The 16,315-nt window shown below is 37.2% G+C and overlaps 1 protein-coding gene across 1 annotated transcript in view; it reads left to right on the top strand.

Annotated features, from left to right (window-relative positions):
- The window catches only part of FAM241A (family with sequence similarity 241 member A), a 35,531-nt gene extending 19,498 nt beyond the window's left edge, over positions 1 to 16,033 (top strand). The window contains exon 2 of the mRNA XM_002717099.5: positions 11,574 to 16,033. Coding sequence (XP_002717145.2) covers positions 11,574 to 11,819 — 246 coding nt within the window. The 3' untranslated portion in view covers positions 11,820 to 16,033. The remainder of the gene's footprint in view (positions 1 to 11,573) is intronic.
- Positions 16,034 to 16,315: the final 282 nt, after the last annotated feature.

The following is a 16,315-nucleotide window of genomic DNA, read 5'->3' as shown; positions in this document are numbered from 1 at the left end:
GTGTTCTTTTATGTTCAAGTATTTGCATCAACCGTTTATCCATGTATTCTTTTGTAGTATTTAAAAATGATTTTTAGAAAGTTCCATTTAAAAGTTTCCACTTGGGCCCCACCTTGTGGCACAGCAGGTTAAACTGCCACTTCGAATGCTGATATCCCATATCTGAGTACCAGTTCAAGTTCCAGCTTCCATGTTTCCAATCAGCTCCCTGCTAATGTATCTGGGAAAGCAGCAGATAATGGTCCAAATAGTTGGACCTCTGCCACCCATGTGGGAGACCCATATGGAGTTCCAGGCTCTTGGTTCCCGACAAAACCCTGGCTGTGGTAGCCATTTGGGGAGTAAACCAGCAAATGGTAGATCTTTCTTTCTCTCCCTCCCTCTCTCTGTTTCTGGCTCATTCTGTCACTCTGCCTTTGAAATAAATAAATAAATCTTAACAAAATGTTTACATTTTGCTGACACCCATTACTTTTTTAAATGTTAGTAATACATTCTACAGGTTAACAATTGTTAGTAACAATAAAATCAAAATAATGATGAAGTGGTAAGCACTATAGTTAAGAACACAGGCTTTGGGTAAAAACACTGACTGAAATAAATGAAGATTAAATGGTAGCTTTTTTTAATCACCATAGCTAGCCCTTGGTTCCAAGTGACAAAAATGCAAATCCTATTAGATTTTAAAACAATTTATTGGCTCATTTTATTCAAAAGAGCCGAGATTGCCATAGCAGCCATTTAGGGGGTAAACCAACGAAAAGAAGACCTTTCTCTCTGTCTCTCACTCTCACTGTCTAACTCTGCCTGTCAAAAAAAAATTTTTTAATTAAAAAAATTTTTAAAAACCAAAAGAGCTGAGATCTACATGCTTACTGGATTTAATGATATTCAAACGATATCAGTGGAACTCTGTCTCTATCCATTCTGTGGCTTGGCTTTACTTTACTTTACTTTACTGCCGCATTCTTAAGCAAGCTTTCCCTTCATAGTAATAAGATGTTCTACATATTACCAGTTAACTAATAACTGTTTTATTCTTTTTTAAGTGTTCCTTTTTCAGTAATTGCAACTAAAGTCTTGGATAGAGTCTGTCTTGTATTACATGCTCATTTCTTAATCAATAATGTTTCTAAGTAAATGAAATGTTCTGACTGCCCATGCCATTAGATGGGGAAATTTGACATATTCAAATAACACATGAACTAAGAGTGGATAGGTGATTATTTCCCCAAAGGAAATTCAAGGTGCTATTGGTCGAAGAAAGTAGAATAAATTGCCGGCAGGCAAAATGAGTATATTTCCAAGTACATATTTAAGAGTATGCAGTAGTACAACAGTAATACCATTGTAATACTGCACACAAGAAAACAGTTGGCCAGCGCCGCGGCTCACTAGGCTAATCCTCCACCTAGCGGCGCCGGCACACTGGGTTCTAGTCCCGGTCAGGGCGCTGGATTCTGTTCTGGTTGCCCCTCTTCCAGGCCAGCACTCTGCTATGGCCCGGGAGTGCAGTGGAGGATGGCCCAAGTGCTTGGGCCCTGCACCCCATGCGAGACCAGGATAAGCACCTGGCTCTTGCCTTCGGATCAGCACGGTGTGCGGGCCACAGAGCGCCAGCTGTGGTGGCCATTGGAGGGTGAACCAACAGCAAATAGGAAGACCTTTCTCTCTGTCTCTCTCACTGTCCACTCTGCCTGTCAAAAAAAAAAAAAAAAATACAGAAAGAAAGAAAACAGTTGATAGTGGGGTGGGCAGCTGGAGTATCAGTTAAGACATCACTTGGGACCCCTGTGTCCCATATCGGAGTACCTGAATTTGAGTCGCAACTCCACCTCTGATCGCATCTTCCTTCTAATGTGCACCATGAAAGGAAGAGGTGATGGCTTAAGTAATTGGGTCCCTGCTAGCCAAGTGGGGGACCTTGATTGAGTTTCCTATTCCTGAGCATTTGTTTCTCTATCTCATCAATTAAAATTAATTAATTACTTAATTAAAAACTATTGAAAGTGAATATTAAAGTGTCAGCCACTCAGGGAAAGTCTGTGTGTAGAATGTAAATTGTGCTTTTGCAGAAGAGAACAGACAGAAGTTTTATCAAGACAATGTGCACAGGTCATTCCATGGATAAGGTTGTTATCTATGGTTGTTCCATAGAAAACATCCCACCTCAGTTTCTACATTATTAAATTGTCATAACACTTGAAGCAAAATACAACTGAATTTAATTATCATGAGAAAGATTATCACTAAGGTGCTTTAATTATCTCAGGCAACATGGTACAATAGAAAGAATAGAAGTAAAAATCATAAGACATCAATTCTACTAAAACCGCAGTAATAATATTATCAACTTTGGGGGCATATTATGCATATTCAAAAAGCTTTTTGTATGCTTCCTCATATTCTTGTCACAACAGTTCTGTGAGATAGGAATTCTGATGTTTCTTTTGTAGATGGAGAAGCCAAGGATCAATGGTTAAATAATTTGCCCTGTATCACACAGCTGATATGTGATAGCAGAATCCGAATCTCTGCTATTTGTTTCTGAAGACTGTATTTTTTTAATAGGTTATGTGACTTAAACTCTTGATTCCTTGATTCTAAGTAGGAGACTTTGGTTAGTTTAATTATTTATAAGGATCCTTCTAAGAAATCTTCTGATTGTTTAAGGTGCCACTTTTAATTTCTCATCATTAATTTTTAGTATCTTTTAAGAGCTTGAATTAAAACACACACACATGCATATATACTTTTATTTATTGTGTTTGAGAGGTAGAGACAGAGAGCTTCATCCACTGGTTTACTCCTCTACCACACAGGTGGTAGGACACAACTACTTGAGCCATCACCTGCTGCCTCCCAGGGTATGCATTAGAAGGAAGCTGGAATTGGAAGCAGGGCTGTGACTCAGACCCAGGCAATCCAAATGGCATGCAGGCATCCCAACTGGTGACTTAACCACTAGGCTATTCCTTACACTGATAACACCTTTATTTTTATGTATGTCTTCAATCTTGGACAGAAAATGAATCATGTCACTATTTTGGTAAGAACATATTTCAGTGTGCATGTTGTATTATCTGTGTAACTCCGAAGGAAGCTGTGTGTTTGATAAATGTACTTCCATTGAAGTCATACATATAAGGAATAAAATTTGGCAAAGACACAAAGTGATGATCAAAGTCAGAACAGGGGAAATATCTCCCTCCCTCTGCATTTCTGTACTATGTACTATTTTCTGTATGCAGGCTGTTTTGGGGGAGCGACAGGGAAGGGTTGCTGTACTGTGATTCTGCCAAGTATAACTCTTAATTTTTGCTTGGAGTTTTTTCTTTTTTCTAGATTTGAATCTGAGTTCTAGTCACAACTTAAAAAGCTATGAAATTGTCCTAATCAGCTATAAATAGCTTTACCTTTCTTAAAATTTTTAGAAGATTTATTTATTTACTTATTTGAAAAATGGAATTACAGAGAGAGGTAGGGAGATCTTCTATCTGCTGTTTCATCCCCCAAATGGCAGCAAGAGCCAGGGCTGGACCAGGCCAAAGCCAGAAGCCAGGAGCCTGGAATTCCAAATGAGTCTCCCACATGGGTGCAGGGGCCCGAGTACTAGGACCCTCTTTAACTGCTTTCCCAAGCACATTAGCAAGGAGGATCTAAAGTGCAACAGCCTAGACTAGAACACAATGCCCATATGGGAAGCCAGCATCACAAGCAATGGCTTAACCTGTGCCACAACACTGCCCCCATTGTTTAATTTTTTTTTTTTTTTTTTTTTTTTTTTTTTGACAGGCAGAGTGGATAGTGAGAGAGAGAGACAGAGAGAAAGGTCTTTCTTTTGCCGTTGGTTCACCCTCCAATGGCCACCATGGCTGGCGCTCTGCGGCCGGCACACCGCGCTGATCCGAAGGCAGGAGCCAGGTACTTATCCTGGTCTCCCATGGGGTGCAGGGCCCAAGCACTTGGGCCATCCTCCTCTGCCTTCCCGGGCCCCAGCAGAGAGCTGGCCTGGAAGAGGGGCCACCGGGAAAGAATCCGGCACCCCGACCGGGACTAGAACCCAGTGTGCTGGTGCCGCTAGGTGGAGGATTAGCCTAGTGAGCCGCGGTGCCGGACCATTGTTTAAATTTTTACACATGATAAAAATTAAGATTTGAACAGTTTTTCTGCATGATAAACTTATTTTTATGAGAAAAGACAGAAAGCCAAAAAGATACTGATGTTCATTTTGTTGTGTTAAAGGCACTCATTCTGTGGAAAATGAAAAATGTGTTTCCACAGCTCTTCTTTTCAGAAGTGAAATATGTAAAACATTTGAGCAGCGGTAGGTAGATGTTAGCTATTAATAATATATTAATAATCGAAAGGAGGATAGTGGGATGTTTAATGGTGTGGGGTTCTGGAGTGAGAACGTCCAGGTTTGTTTCACAGATCCATTAATTACTAAGTACAGGACAATGTTTAGACGTTTAACTCTTCTGAAACTTTATGGTTTTCTTATCTGTAAATGAGAGAAATAATAGTGTCTCCCTGACAGATTGTCAGAAAGGTCAAAGATGGTGATGCATGTAAAGCCCAGTGCCTCGTATGTAGTAGGCACTCAGTGTCAGCTTTTCTACTATACCATTAGTGAGAATACCTTACTACAAACATCAGAGAGATTCAGGGACCCAGATGAGTATCTGTACTTAGTAGTCTCTGCTCTTAAAATACAATGGCTTGGGAATTAAACTGAGCATGTAAATTTTAGCTAGCAGCTGTCATACCCTGTAATTTAGTCTAGAATTTATTTATAAATATCTAAAAATATATTTCACACTGTGCTCTTGGGAAAATAAAATGAATATAGATATTACATTTACGTTTTGTTTTTATTGTGGATTTTTAATCTTAATTTGTTATTGTATGATATTTCTGTTGTTCAACAAATATTTAAACCTACAGAAAGCTAGGAATAGCACACTAAGTACTAAGGTTAAAATTTGTAAAACATGGCTCTTATCTTTAATGGCCTCATTAGTGAGTTGAAAACTAGTGAAAGGAAATAGATACATAATTTACATATAAATAATTTATAAGTATATAAACTATTATAGTAAAATACTGTGGTAGGCAGAATAAGAGTCTCCCCGAAAGAGAGACATCCTAATTCTCAGAACCTAGGAATATAATAACTTACACAAGAAAAGGAACTTTTCTGATGTAATTAACTTTAAGGGGAGAGTATCCTGGATTACCCAGGGAAATTGAACCTAATCACATGGGTTATTCACAGTAGAAAACCTTTACCTAATGTGGTCAGAGGGAGATATTAACTATAGGAAAAATGCTCGGAGAGATCCATTTGCTAGCTTTAAAGATGGAAGAAGGAATCCAGGAGCCAAAAAAAAAAAAAAAAAAAAACCCTGGGCAGCCTATAACAGCTGGAAAAGATAGAAAATTGATTTCTCCCCTGGAACCTCCAGAAAGAAACATTCCTGCCAACATGATTTCTAATTTACAGAACTATGATATTTGTGTCTTAAGCCACTAACTCTGTAATACTACACTGCTATACTGATATCAGAGGATATCAATACTCAGAAAAAATAGATATGCCCTGCATCATGGAGCCTACGGTACAAATAGACATTAGACAAATAATCACATACCCACACTTATTGACTTAGAATGCATTAAAACCGCATTATTGATGCTATGAGACAGAACTAAGGCTTAAGCTCAGGCTAAAAGAAAAGCATGACTTATCTATACAAAGGAGAAAAGAAAGAGTGTTTTAGAAAAAACAGCATGCACAAATACTTGTGGCAGGCAAGAGCATGACCCATTAGAAGAACTGAAAGAAGACCTTGTGTGACCAAACCACAGAAAGAAAGAGGCTGATAACAGAAAGAATGAGGCCAGAGACCTAGAAGGAAGCCAGAACCCCAGAGAGCATGTTAAAGATTTTGGCCTTGATCCTAAAAGTAGGGTGGAAATTGCAGGATTGGATTTGCAGTTTGAAAGGATCACTGTGGCTACAGTGTGGTTATATAGATTATAGGGGAACTAAAAGATGTGTGCTACAGTATTGCATAGATACTTGGAGGGCAGGTAAAGCTCCCACTTGTGATGCCGGCATCCCATATGGGGTCTTTGCTGCTCCACTTCCAATCCAGCTCCCTGCTGGTGCCCCTGGGAAAACAGCAGTGGATGGCCCAAATCCTTAGGCCCCTGCCACCCACATGGGAGATCCAGAAAAAGCTTCTGGCTCCTGGGTTTGGATTAGCGTAACTCCAGCTGTTGCAGCCATTTGGAGAGTGAACAGCAGATGAAAGATCTCTTTCTCTCTCCCTCTCTCTCTCTCTCTCTCTAAACTCTGCCTTTTAAATAAATAAATAAATCTTAAAGAAGAAGGAGAAGAAGAAAAAGAAGAAAAGAAGGAGGAGAGGGAGGGAAACTATTGGAATAGTCAAGGCAGGATATGTTAGTCACTTGCTTTAGAATTACAGCCTTCTAAGAAGGAGCATTGAGGGCTGGCGCCATGGCTCAATAGGCTAATCCTCCACCTAGCGGCACCAGCACACTGGGTTCTAGTCCCGGTCCGGGCTCCGGATTCTGTCCCGGTTGCCCCTCTTCCAGGCCAGCTCTCTGCTGTGGCCCGGAGTGCAGTGGAGGATGGCCCAAGTGCTTGGGCTCTGCACCCCATGGGAGACCAGGAGAAGCATCTGGCTCCTGCCTTCGGATCAGCCCGGTGTGCTGGCTGCAGAGCGCCAGCCATGGCGGCCATTGGAGGTTGAACCAGCGACAAATAGGAAGACCTTTCTCTGTCTCTCTCTCTCTCACTATCCACTCTGCCTGTCAGAGTAGGAAAAAAAAAAAAAAAAAAAAAAGGAGCATTGAAAGAACACCTCTTCCACACAGATCAACCAGGAAGTTTAAACTTTATTGTCAGTAGAAATTTCTACAAATTATTGAGTTGGATGCTTTTTGATATCTGCATGAGACAGACCAGAAAAACCAACATGCTGTGACTTGTGGTAGTTCTGTGCCATTTGCATTTCATTCTTTCCTTCATGTCCTCTAGGTCATCCTGTATTTTTTTTTAAGATTTTATTTATTTATTTGAGAGGTAGAGTTATAGAAAGAGAGAGGGAGAAACAGAGAGAGATGTCTTCCATCCTCTGGTTCACTCCCGAAATGGCCGCAAGGGTTGGAGCTGGGCTGATCCAAAGCCAGGAGTCGGGAGCTTCTTCTGGATCTCCAACATGGGTGCAGGGACCCAAGCATTTGGACCATCTTCCTTACCCACGTCATAAGTAGAGAGCTGAATCAGAAGAGGGGCAGCTGGGACTCGAAACAGCACCCTTATGAGATGCCAGCACCACCAACTGATGGAAAGGAGGGATCAAACTCATTGATTATTACCATGCAAATCTGTATCACAACTTACCTCAACTACTATTCCTGCAGTGAAATGCTGGTGCTGGTTGCCACCAGACGTTATAAGCCAACTGTTCATTTTTTTTTTTTTCCGGCAACCTGCAAACTGGCAGTCAGTAACTTAAAATTGGCCACAATGATCGTTTTAACAATGCAAATTGGAAAACACTACAGTTTTGGTAAATGCTAGAAATAAGGATTTCCCCTCACTCCTCACAGAGCCTATTGTTAAACATTTATCAGCACACCAGAGTTTGTACCCTTTAACACTGTGAGAGGCATTTAGTCTAGTGGTTAAGGTAACAGTGTGACTGGTTTCAATACCCGCTCTGGCTCCTGATTCTAGCTTCCTTTCCATGTAAATCCTGGAAGGCCATGGTGATGGCTCAAGCAATTAGATCCCTGCCACTCACTTAGGAGACCCAGGTTGAGTTTATGTTTCCTGGCTTTGGCAGGTTCTAGTCCCAGTTGTTGCAGGCATTTAGGCAGTAAACAAGTAAATGGGAACTAAAAAACAAACAAAAAATCTGTAGTATTTGAGGGGACATCCTAGATACAGAATAATGTAATAAGATTGAAATCTTACTGATAAAAGAATAGTGCCTTTTTTCTATGTCTTAAGTGTCTTCCTTCAAGATTGTTTGAGCTTTCTATCCAATTAATTGTTGGATGTCTCAGATGTTTCTAGAGAACTTCATTTGTGAAAGCATGTTACTTTTTTAAAGGTATTCTTCTAGTTTTTTTCCCCTCTCCAGTAGGTTGACCACATTAAAGCATACTACAATAAAGTAGCAAAATTTTAGTAATTATTAATCCGGTTGATAGGCATAGAGGGACTCATTATACTGTTCTCTCTAATTTTGTGTGTACTTGAATTTTTTAATAATAAAAAAGAGGAAAAAGCAGACCACAGATACCACAGCTTACCCAGCCCAGACCCAACCTTACTGGGTTTCCACTTCTAGTCCTGTCCCAGTTGTTCCCAGGGTCTGAGGCAATGTGATCACTGCTGTCTCTTTACCTGGCTTCTGAAGGTTAACTAATTCTCCACCTTGATTTAAATGTTGTAACTACTTCTTCTGCTGAAAAAATCTGTAAATCTGCATTTGTAGATTTAATTCATTTCAGCAAGAATTTAAAATAAAATCTTCACAGCTTACTGTCATATCAAATTGGGGAACTTCTCTCTTTCCTAAAATCACACAAATACTGAAAACAGTCTTAAGAATCTTCAGTAACAAGGAGTACATAGAATAATAAAAGAAATTGGGAAATTAAAAAAAATAATTAAAAGTAAAAAACAAAGGCCAGAAACAATATTAACAGTGTTAAATGCAGAAGTAGAAAGGGATAAGGTACCAGAAGAATTGCTAACTAAATCAAGAACTCTTCAAATTCAACCCTAAAGAAAAGTTTGCCATTAGGTACGAACAAGTCCTTTTTTTTTTTAATGTATAATTCCATGGAACACCTAAAAGTACAGGAAGCTGAGAAATATAAAATTAATTCAGCCATAGCACATCATCAGTAAAGGAAAAAAATAATTAAGAAATCAATTTTAAAGGAAAGATAAGCAATTATAACAAGATGAAATTATCAGCATCAAAAAAATCATATAAATCCATTTATAATCATATAAATCCATTTCCAGGAAAGTGAATTTGGTAAAGTTCACTCTGCTGATTGAAGTGTTACAGCCTGAATTTAAACTCCCTAAATAGCTTTCAGCATATTATTTTTCCCATTGTTTTTATGATAGAAATAAAAATCTAAAACTTTTAAATTATATATAAGCATACTTCAGAAGTAATTTTGACTCCAACACATAATAAAGACTTAACAATGATGCCCTACTGAGTTTCATTTTTCCAGTATTTCATCATTCCCAGTGGTACTGTGTTCTACATCAATTACTAGTATGTGGGAAAAGTCCACTTCTTAGAGTCATATTGAAAATCATTTTGTCTAATGACTTCAAACAAAAAATTAGAAAAGTTGTATTTTAAAGTATATATACAGAATAGAAAATAGCCCTTATTTTTAGAATGAGAAATATTTTTCATTATTGATTGAAGACTGAAACAATCAAGCTTTGGTTTCTACTAACAGAATGTAAATTTCATTCAGGTTTTTGACGAGTGCTTTAAAGCTTCCTCAGAATCATTGGCTCTTTGTGGCAGATGATTTTTGTAATGCTCCATTTCTAAAATAGTTTTGCTTTCCTTTGGCCTAGAGAGCATATTTAATGGTAGTTAATATTTGTTATTCCATGAAACCACTTATGTAAATACTTTTTTAACATATGAGTAATTCTCTGTCTTGTACCTACTATGAACAAGTGGATGTTCAATAATTATTTGAATCATCATTCCCAAAAAATAAATTTAATAAATTAGAGTTAAAATTAATGTCACCTACATGACATAGTTTCTCCTTTGTGGTTGCACTAGGGTCTATTGAGAATAGAGAAACAGTACCAGTGACTTTAACCAAGATGATTTAATATATGCAATTGTTAGTAGGTATTGAAAAATGGAAAAGGCAGAAAGAAGACACTAAGGCAGTGCTTTTCAAGGGGGGATCAATAAGCCAGCATCATAAACCTCACTTGTGAACTTGTCAGATAATACACATTCTCAGACCACAAGCCTCACCCCTGCCACACAGGTCCTGGGCCCAGCAGTCTTTGCTTTAACAATCCCTCCAAGGGATTCTAATGTATGCTAAAGTTTTAACAAAAACAAACAAACAAACAAAAAACCACTATACTAAAATAGCAACAACCAGGAGCAGACACCACTCCCAAGACTGAGGCAGCAAAGAAAAGAAATAGAATTACCGAACCTAACAATATTGAGAAAAGGCCCTCCAGACCTGAAAACTCAGACTTCTGAGAATGAGTCAGTGTTCAACTGGTGCTGGTGTCTGGCATCAGAAGAGAGAACAACCAGATAACTCAGGAAGAGGTACCCACAGGTTGAAACTGGTGTATCAAGAAGGCACATTGAGATAGGTTCTACAAGTGTTGGGAAACTTGCAGATTGCAATCAGCTGCAGCTACTAGAAGATCCTACTGTAGCCCAAGTGAAAAACTTTTGCAAGAGTAAGACTAACAGGATCAAGAAACAAATGGGTGTCTTTGGGATAGCAGACAAGATGCAGTGATCACGATGTTGCTTGGTACTCTTGCATCCCGTATCAGAGTAAGAGGGTTCCAGTCCTATCTCCCCAATTCCAGTTTCCTACTAATGTGCACCCTGGGAAGCCACAGATGATGGGTAAATACTAAGTCCCTGCCACCCACCTGGAGACTTGGATTGATTTCGTGGCTCCTGACTTTGGACTGACCCAAGCCCTAGCTGTTGCATGCACTTGGGGGAATGAAGCAGAGGATGAAAGAGCTCTTTCTTTTCTGTCTCTCTGCCTTTCAAATGAATAAAAACATATTTAAAAAAGCAAAAGAGACTCATCTGAAGCAAACAAGAGCATGTTCCTTCGTCCTTCACATGTGCAGTGTCTTCCTGGCCCATTTATTGGCAGAGCCTAACAGGGAACCAGAAATGTTTGCAGAATTTCAAAGAATAGGTTTGAAGCTGAGAGACAGTAGTTTAAAAACAAGTTGATGGCCTTAATTGTTAAGAATGGGAAACAATAGAAATAGTACTTTTTGGTAGGTATAGCTGAGTATACATGGTCATTTTCCTATTCTCCTGATGAAAACTAACTGGCATTTAAGACATTTTTAGAATTTCAGTAGGAAACTGTGCAAGGGCCTGCATTGAAGTTTGCTCCACTGGAGCTAAGACTGAAAGACCACAGGCTGAGGATTGCTCAGCAGTTAACAACAAAACATGCTCCAGTCAGCTGAAGCTCAGTACCCTAAAGTCTTAGAACTAAAGGAATGAACTAAAAAAAATAAAAGCTTACTAGGCAGAGCTATAGAGTCCCTGTCTTATAAAACAGGAGACTGGCAATCAAGTAACAACTTGTTAATACTAGTAGTTACTGAATAATCATCAGCGTTTGCCCAGTCCTTTGAGGAAAAGGGAAGACCTATGAGGTAGTCATTTTTCTTAAAGACCTTTACATATTTCTCATTCTATATTCATATTTTGTCTTGTCTTTTTTTTTTTTTTTTTTTTTTGAAGGATATTGAGGAATCACGAAACCATACTGGCGAACCTGTCGGAGATGACTACAAAAAGATGGGAACACTTTTTGGTGAACTGAACAAAAGCCTCCTCAACATGGGCTTCACAAGGATGTATTTTGGAGAACGAATTGTGGAACCAGTAATAGTCATTTTCTTTTGGGTTATGCTGTGGTTCCTTGGCCTACAAGCCCTTGGACTAGTTGCTGTTCTTTGTCTTGTCATTATTTATGTACAACAGTGAAACATGGCTGAATGAGTTGTTTGACATTTGGTAGCCATATATATAATTGGCAAAGTTACACATTTCATTTTTGAAAGCTCGAAAAGTTTTCTCTGTTTTAATTTTTATGCTGGCTGTTTTATAATTAAATTTATATGTGGATATTGTTTAAAATTCAACTCTTGTTTATAACAGGGGCAAATGTAGATTTTGAATGTAGATTAGCTTATTTAAAATCCTGTTTCACTACTATGATCTGTGCCTACTTTTAGATACCTCTGTTTCCATGCAGAATTTTAAATAACACCACCAAACAGTGAGCAAGCAAAAATAATGGAATCTGGAATTCAAATCAAGCAGTATAATTCGTAAAGAGAATTCCAATAAAACATTTTAGAGGAAAAAGGAGGAAATGAGCTAAAAATGAGTTTTACTTGGAAACCCGTTCCACACCTGCCATATTATTTGGGTAATATTTGCATTTCTGTTGTCCCTGCTCAGCCCAAACCAAGGTAAATGATAACCATACACTACCTTAATATCGTGGTGAAAATAAATAAAGCTAGCACATTTTCTAAACATTGAAAAGAATATATTTATTATTATTGGGGAAAGCTCCTAGATTAAATCACATTTTCTATGATGTAACACTTGGGCCTGGAATGTCTTCAGAATATCTTTTGAAGTTTTAGACAATTTTGGTGCTACTTCTTGTGTGTTTTTTAAGTCTCATAAGCCAAGTCCATGGATGACTGCACCCTGTGGTAATGCTATATTTTCTTGTAGCTAACAGGTTGCATATTTTTCCTAGAAAAACATTTTCAGTGTATTTTTTTCAGGAATTTGTAATTTTATAGTTTTTTTATAACAGTTATTCTAATATCTAAAAAGAAAATATTTCCCACCTTGACACAGATTTTTTCCCAAAAAACATTGACCAATATTTTACTGTTAAGAAAAAAATCAGATTTTTTAAATTATCTGTATTGGAAAGTACAGTATTACAATATAAAAAAAAAATGAAAAGCTCAAATTTGGAGCTTAACAGCCAATAGTAATAATATTCTTCTAAGGCTAAAGCCAAGTCAACAACTGGCTAGCCATGCTACTAATATGTCTTAATTCAGCACGTTGGAGATTTATATTAGAATAAGCATTTCTTTAACTACACTCTGAAAATGGGAAATAGCTTCAGTGATATTTTGGGTTTTGTTAGAGGATCTAAAATTTTACACTTTTGACTCAAAGACTATTTAAACAAAGGAGAGGTAGTTAAAATTATTATCTTGGAATTCAAGTTAAATACAAGGAAAATGAGGTAGTGGAGGCATTTTTATCTTTGGTATGATGAGTAACTAAAACACATAGAGTGTTTTCCACTTTGTAAGGTTTTCTTACAATCCTGTTTTAAAAAATTTGTCCTCTGAGTTCTTCTATTGTAAAGCAGAAATAATGAAAAATGTTAAATTTAGATGTCTAAAATAAGATAATCCTAAACAAAAATACCAGTTGGGGTCATTAAAAAGTATTGTGCATTTGTATAAATGCAAGCTTCTTAAAATTTGACTTTTAAAAAACAAAAGACTTTGTACTTTGTCATTATTTTATTGGGTTTGCAATATTTTTATAGTAACCTTTATGAGCTCACATAAGTGCAAGTTGTTTGAAAAAGATGTTTTCATTTCTGCACAGTAAATTGGGAGGTTTTCAACAAAAGTTATGAAATTTTGTATATCTCCATAAAATAGTAATAAGTACATTTTTTCCAGTGCTACAAGAAATTGCAATTTCCCTTTGGGATGCATAAAAGGTATAGTGTACAAAATAACATCTCTGGTTTTACCAGTGTCTAAAGTTGAAAATATTTTACAAGTAAGTTTTAACAGTAATTACTTAGTCTTCTGTCAGTACTATGCATCTGTGCACTGGTATTAATAAGGTGTGAATTAAATTATATGAAGAAATAAGGAGATAGTTTGCTATTCTTTCTATATGTACATATATGTATATATGTATATGTCAGTGCAGTATACCATCAAATCTTTTACTTTGATATGCAGGAAGAAAAGCTTTTCATATTTGTTGGAGGTGAAACATTTCTTTTATGGAATATATTAGAATACATTTTTGTAACACAAAATATATAAGGTAAATCTCTATCAACCGACCTGAAACTATTTGGATCTTTTACATGTGGGGATTATGGACCATGGCTGTCTTCTGAAACATCTCTATTTAATCATATGCTTTGATCAGAGAAAATCTGTTTGGGCTGTCAGTGAGCTATAAATCCATTAAAGACTATTTAAGTGATCAGCAAAAGAGAAACTTAACAAACTGATGGAACACAAATTACAGCATAAGTAAAAGTTTTTGAAATATAGAAAACTGAAAATAGTCAAAGCTAGATATTGAGTAACCAAAGGCTGTTTTGTTTGTAGACTATATTTCAAGATATTTTACAAATATTTATTGATTTCAGATTATTGAAAATGCTTTCATTGCCAGTTTATGTTGGTTTGGGTGACAAAAGAAAGCAGATAAAACTCATACCTGTTAGTACCTCTAGTAATAGACTTGGCCAAGAAGAATATAAAATAATAAACACATTATGGCTTCAGGATTAACAATGGACTTGTGGTCTTTCATAACTCCTGTTTCTCTGTCCAACACTTAATTTTTTGGTGTTTTTGGTATTTAGTCCAACAGCCTGCTCTCTGATTACTCTACATATCAGCTATAACAGTGTCACTACTCCCATGGTTTTATTTACCATTTGCACACTAACACCTCCCCTAAGTGCCCCAAAAAAGAGCTCAGCATCCTTCTCCCAAATCTTTTCTTCCTATATTTCCTGTCTCAGCGAATGACACAATCCTCTCCCCATCTGCTCAAGCAGGATATAGGTGACATCCCAGATTCCTGTCTCTCTTGCATTGCCCACATATAGTCAATTAGCAAGTTTTGTCTATTTGATTTCTAAAAATGTCTTTATTCTCTATTTTTCTTCGTTCCCAGAATCACTAACAGTCCATTCTGCAGTCACCTCACCTGGAATTCTATCTCAGAATCCCAGTTGTTTTCTTCACCTTCATTTTCTGCTTCATAGTTACAGTAATCTTTCTAAAATTAATCGTTATAAAACTCTGATCCCCTTGACCTAAATCTTTTCAGTGTTTACTATTGCCATTTTGATAAAGTCCTTACTTCTTAATATGTTTTTGCAAGGTCCTTCGTAGACCAGTGCTTGCGTTCCTCATCTATCCATACTACCATAACACCCTTTCTTCCAAAATTCAGCCATACTGATTTTCTCTTTAGGTTCATTGAAGGAGAGATGTCTTTTCATTTCTAGAATTCTGTACATTTTTACCATATTCCTTTAATCCCCCTCTGCAAAACTGGCCAACACCTACACACCAATAAGGTCTCAACTTAGATATTATGTCCCATAGGAAAACTTACCTGATTCCTTTAAATCCAGTTTTGGTACCTAATTGCTTTGTTCCTTATTATATGGCACTCTGTACTTCCCCTTTCGGAATTTCTCAGGCTGTATTGTAATAGATTATTTATCATCTCCTTCCATTAGAATATAGTCTTCACAAGAGCAGAGACTGTCTCTCATGTCCATAATTGCATTGCCAGTGCCTGCCACGAAGCCTGGCACATAGTAGGTGCTCAAATAATTGTCAAGTGAAAAAACAAAGTTCATTTATTAATGTTCTCTCTATATTAACAAAGATCTAGAGTTGATTGTACTTTAGTGTTCTTTGACTCCAAAAAGATACTCATTGTGCATAAAGAGAATGAATCAATGTATACATTTTAATTTGTAAAGTCTGTTCACTTTTGATGGGGGAATATCACTGTTATTTGCATACATATCTAGTATTTCTGCAATACACTGCATTTTTAAGAGGAACTGTATCCTGTGTTGTGCTTGGTTGATTAACTGTCTCTCCAGGAAAAAAGATTTTGCAATACACTTGGTCACTGATGCTACCAAAATTTCATGTTCAGTATTTTTCAATAGAACTCTACTAAATTTCACTTTTTTCATAAACTCTGAAGCCATAAGTGGGAATTCTCAAGTATATAAGTTTTGTATTTTAGGCTCCAAAATAAATTCACTAGTAGAATATAGCCCAATAGCAAGACTATAAATGTTAAATAACATGCACATAATGTTCTTTGTTATTCTTTCTAATAAACAATACTTTTACAACTCTGAACTCTGAGTGGCACTTCTGAATCCCTGTAGCATGTTCTACTTACCAATTAAGTGTTGACACATCAAGTGTGAAAATTGCCAAAGCAGCAACAAACCTGAGGTTGAATAGAGCTTGTCTGTTGTGCTCATCCTTATTGCTGGAACAGAAAATCAAGACCTGGTGAGTGCATACAGCTTCCCAGGCAGTAGAAACATAGGAAACAAGATCACAATCACTCTGTGCCTCTGAGCTGCAGTTCATCTTTCTGTCACCTTGACTGTGCTGTGAGAATTATGAAGTCCT

Source organism: Oryctolagus cuniculus, chromosome 8 (assembly GCF_964237555.1).
Source record: "Oryctolagus cuniculus chromosome 8, mOryCun1.1, whole genome shotgun sequence".
NCBI classification, from domain to species: Eukaryota; Metazoa; Chordata; class Mammalia; order Lagomorpha; family Leporidae; genus Oryctolagus; species Oryctolagus cuniculus.
This window is presented reverse-complemented; position numbering and strand designations above follow the sequence as displayed.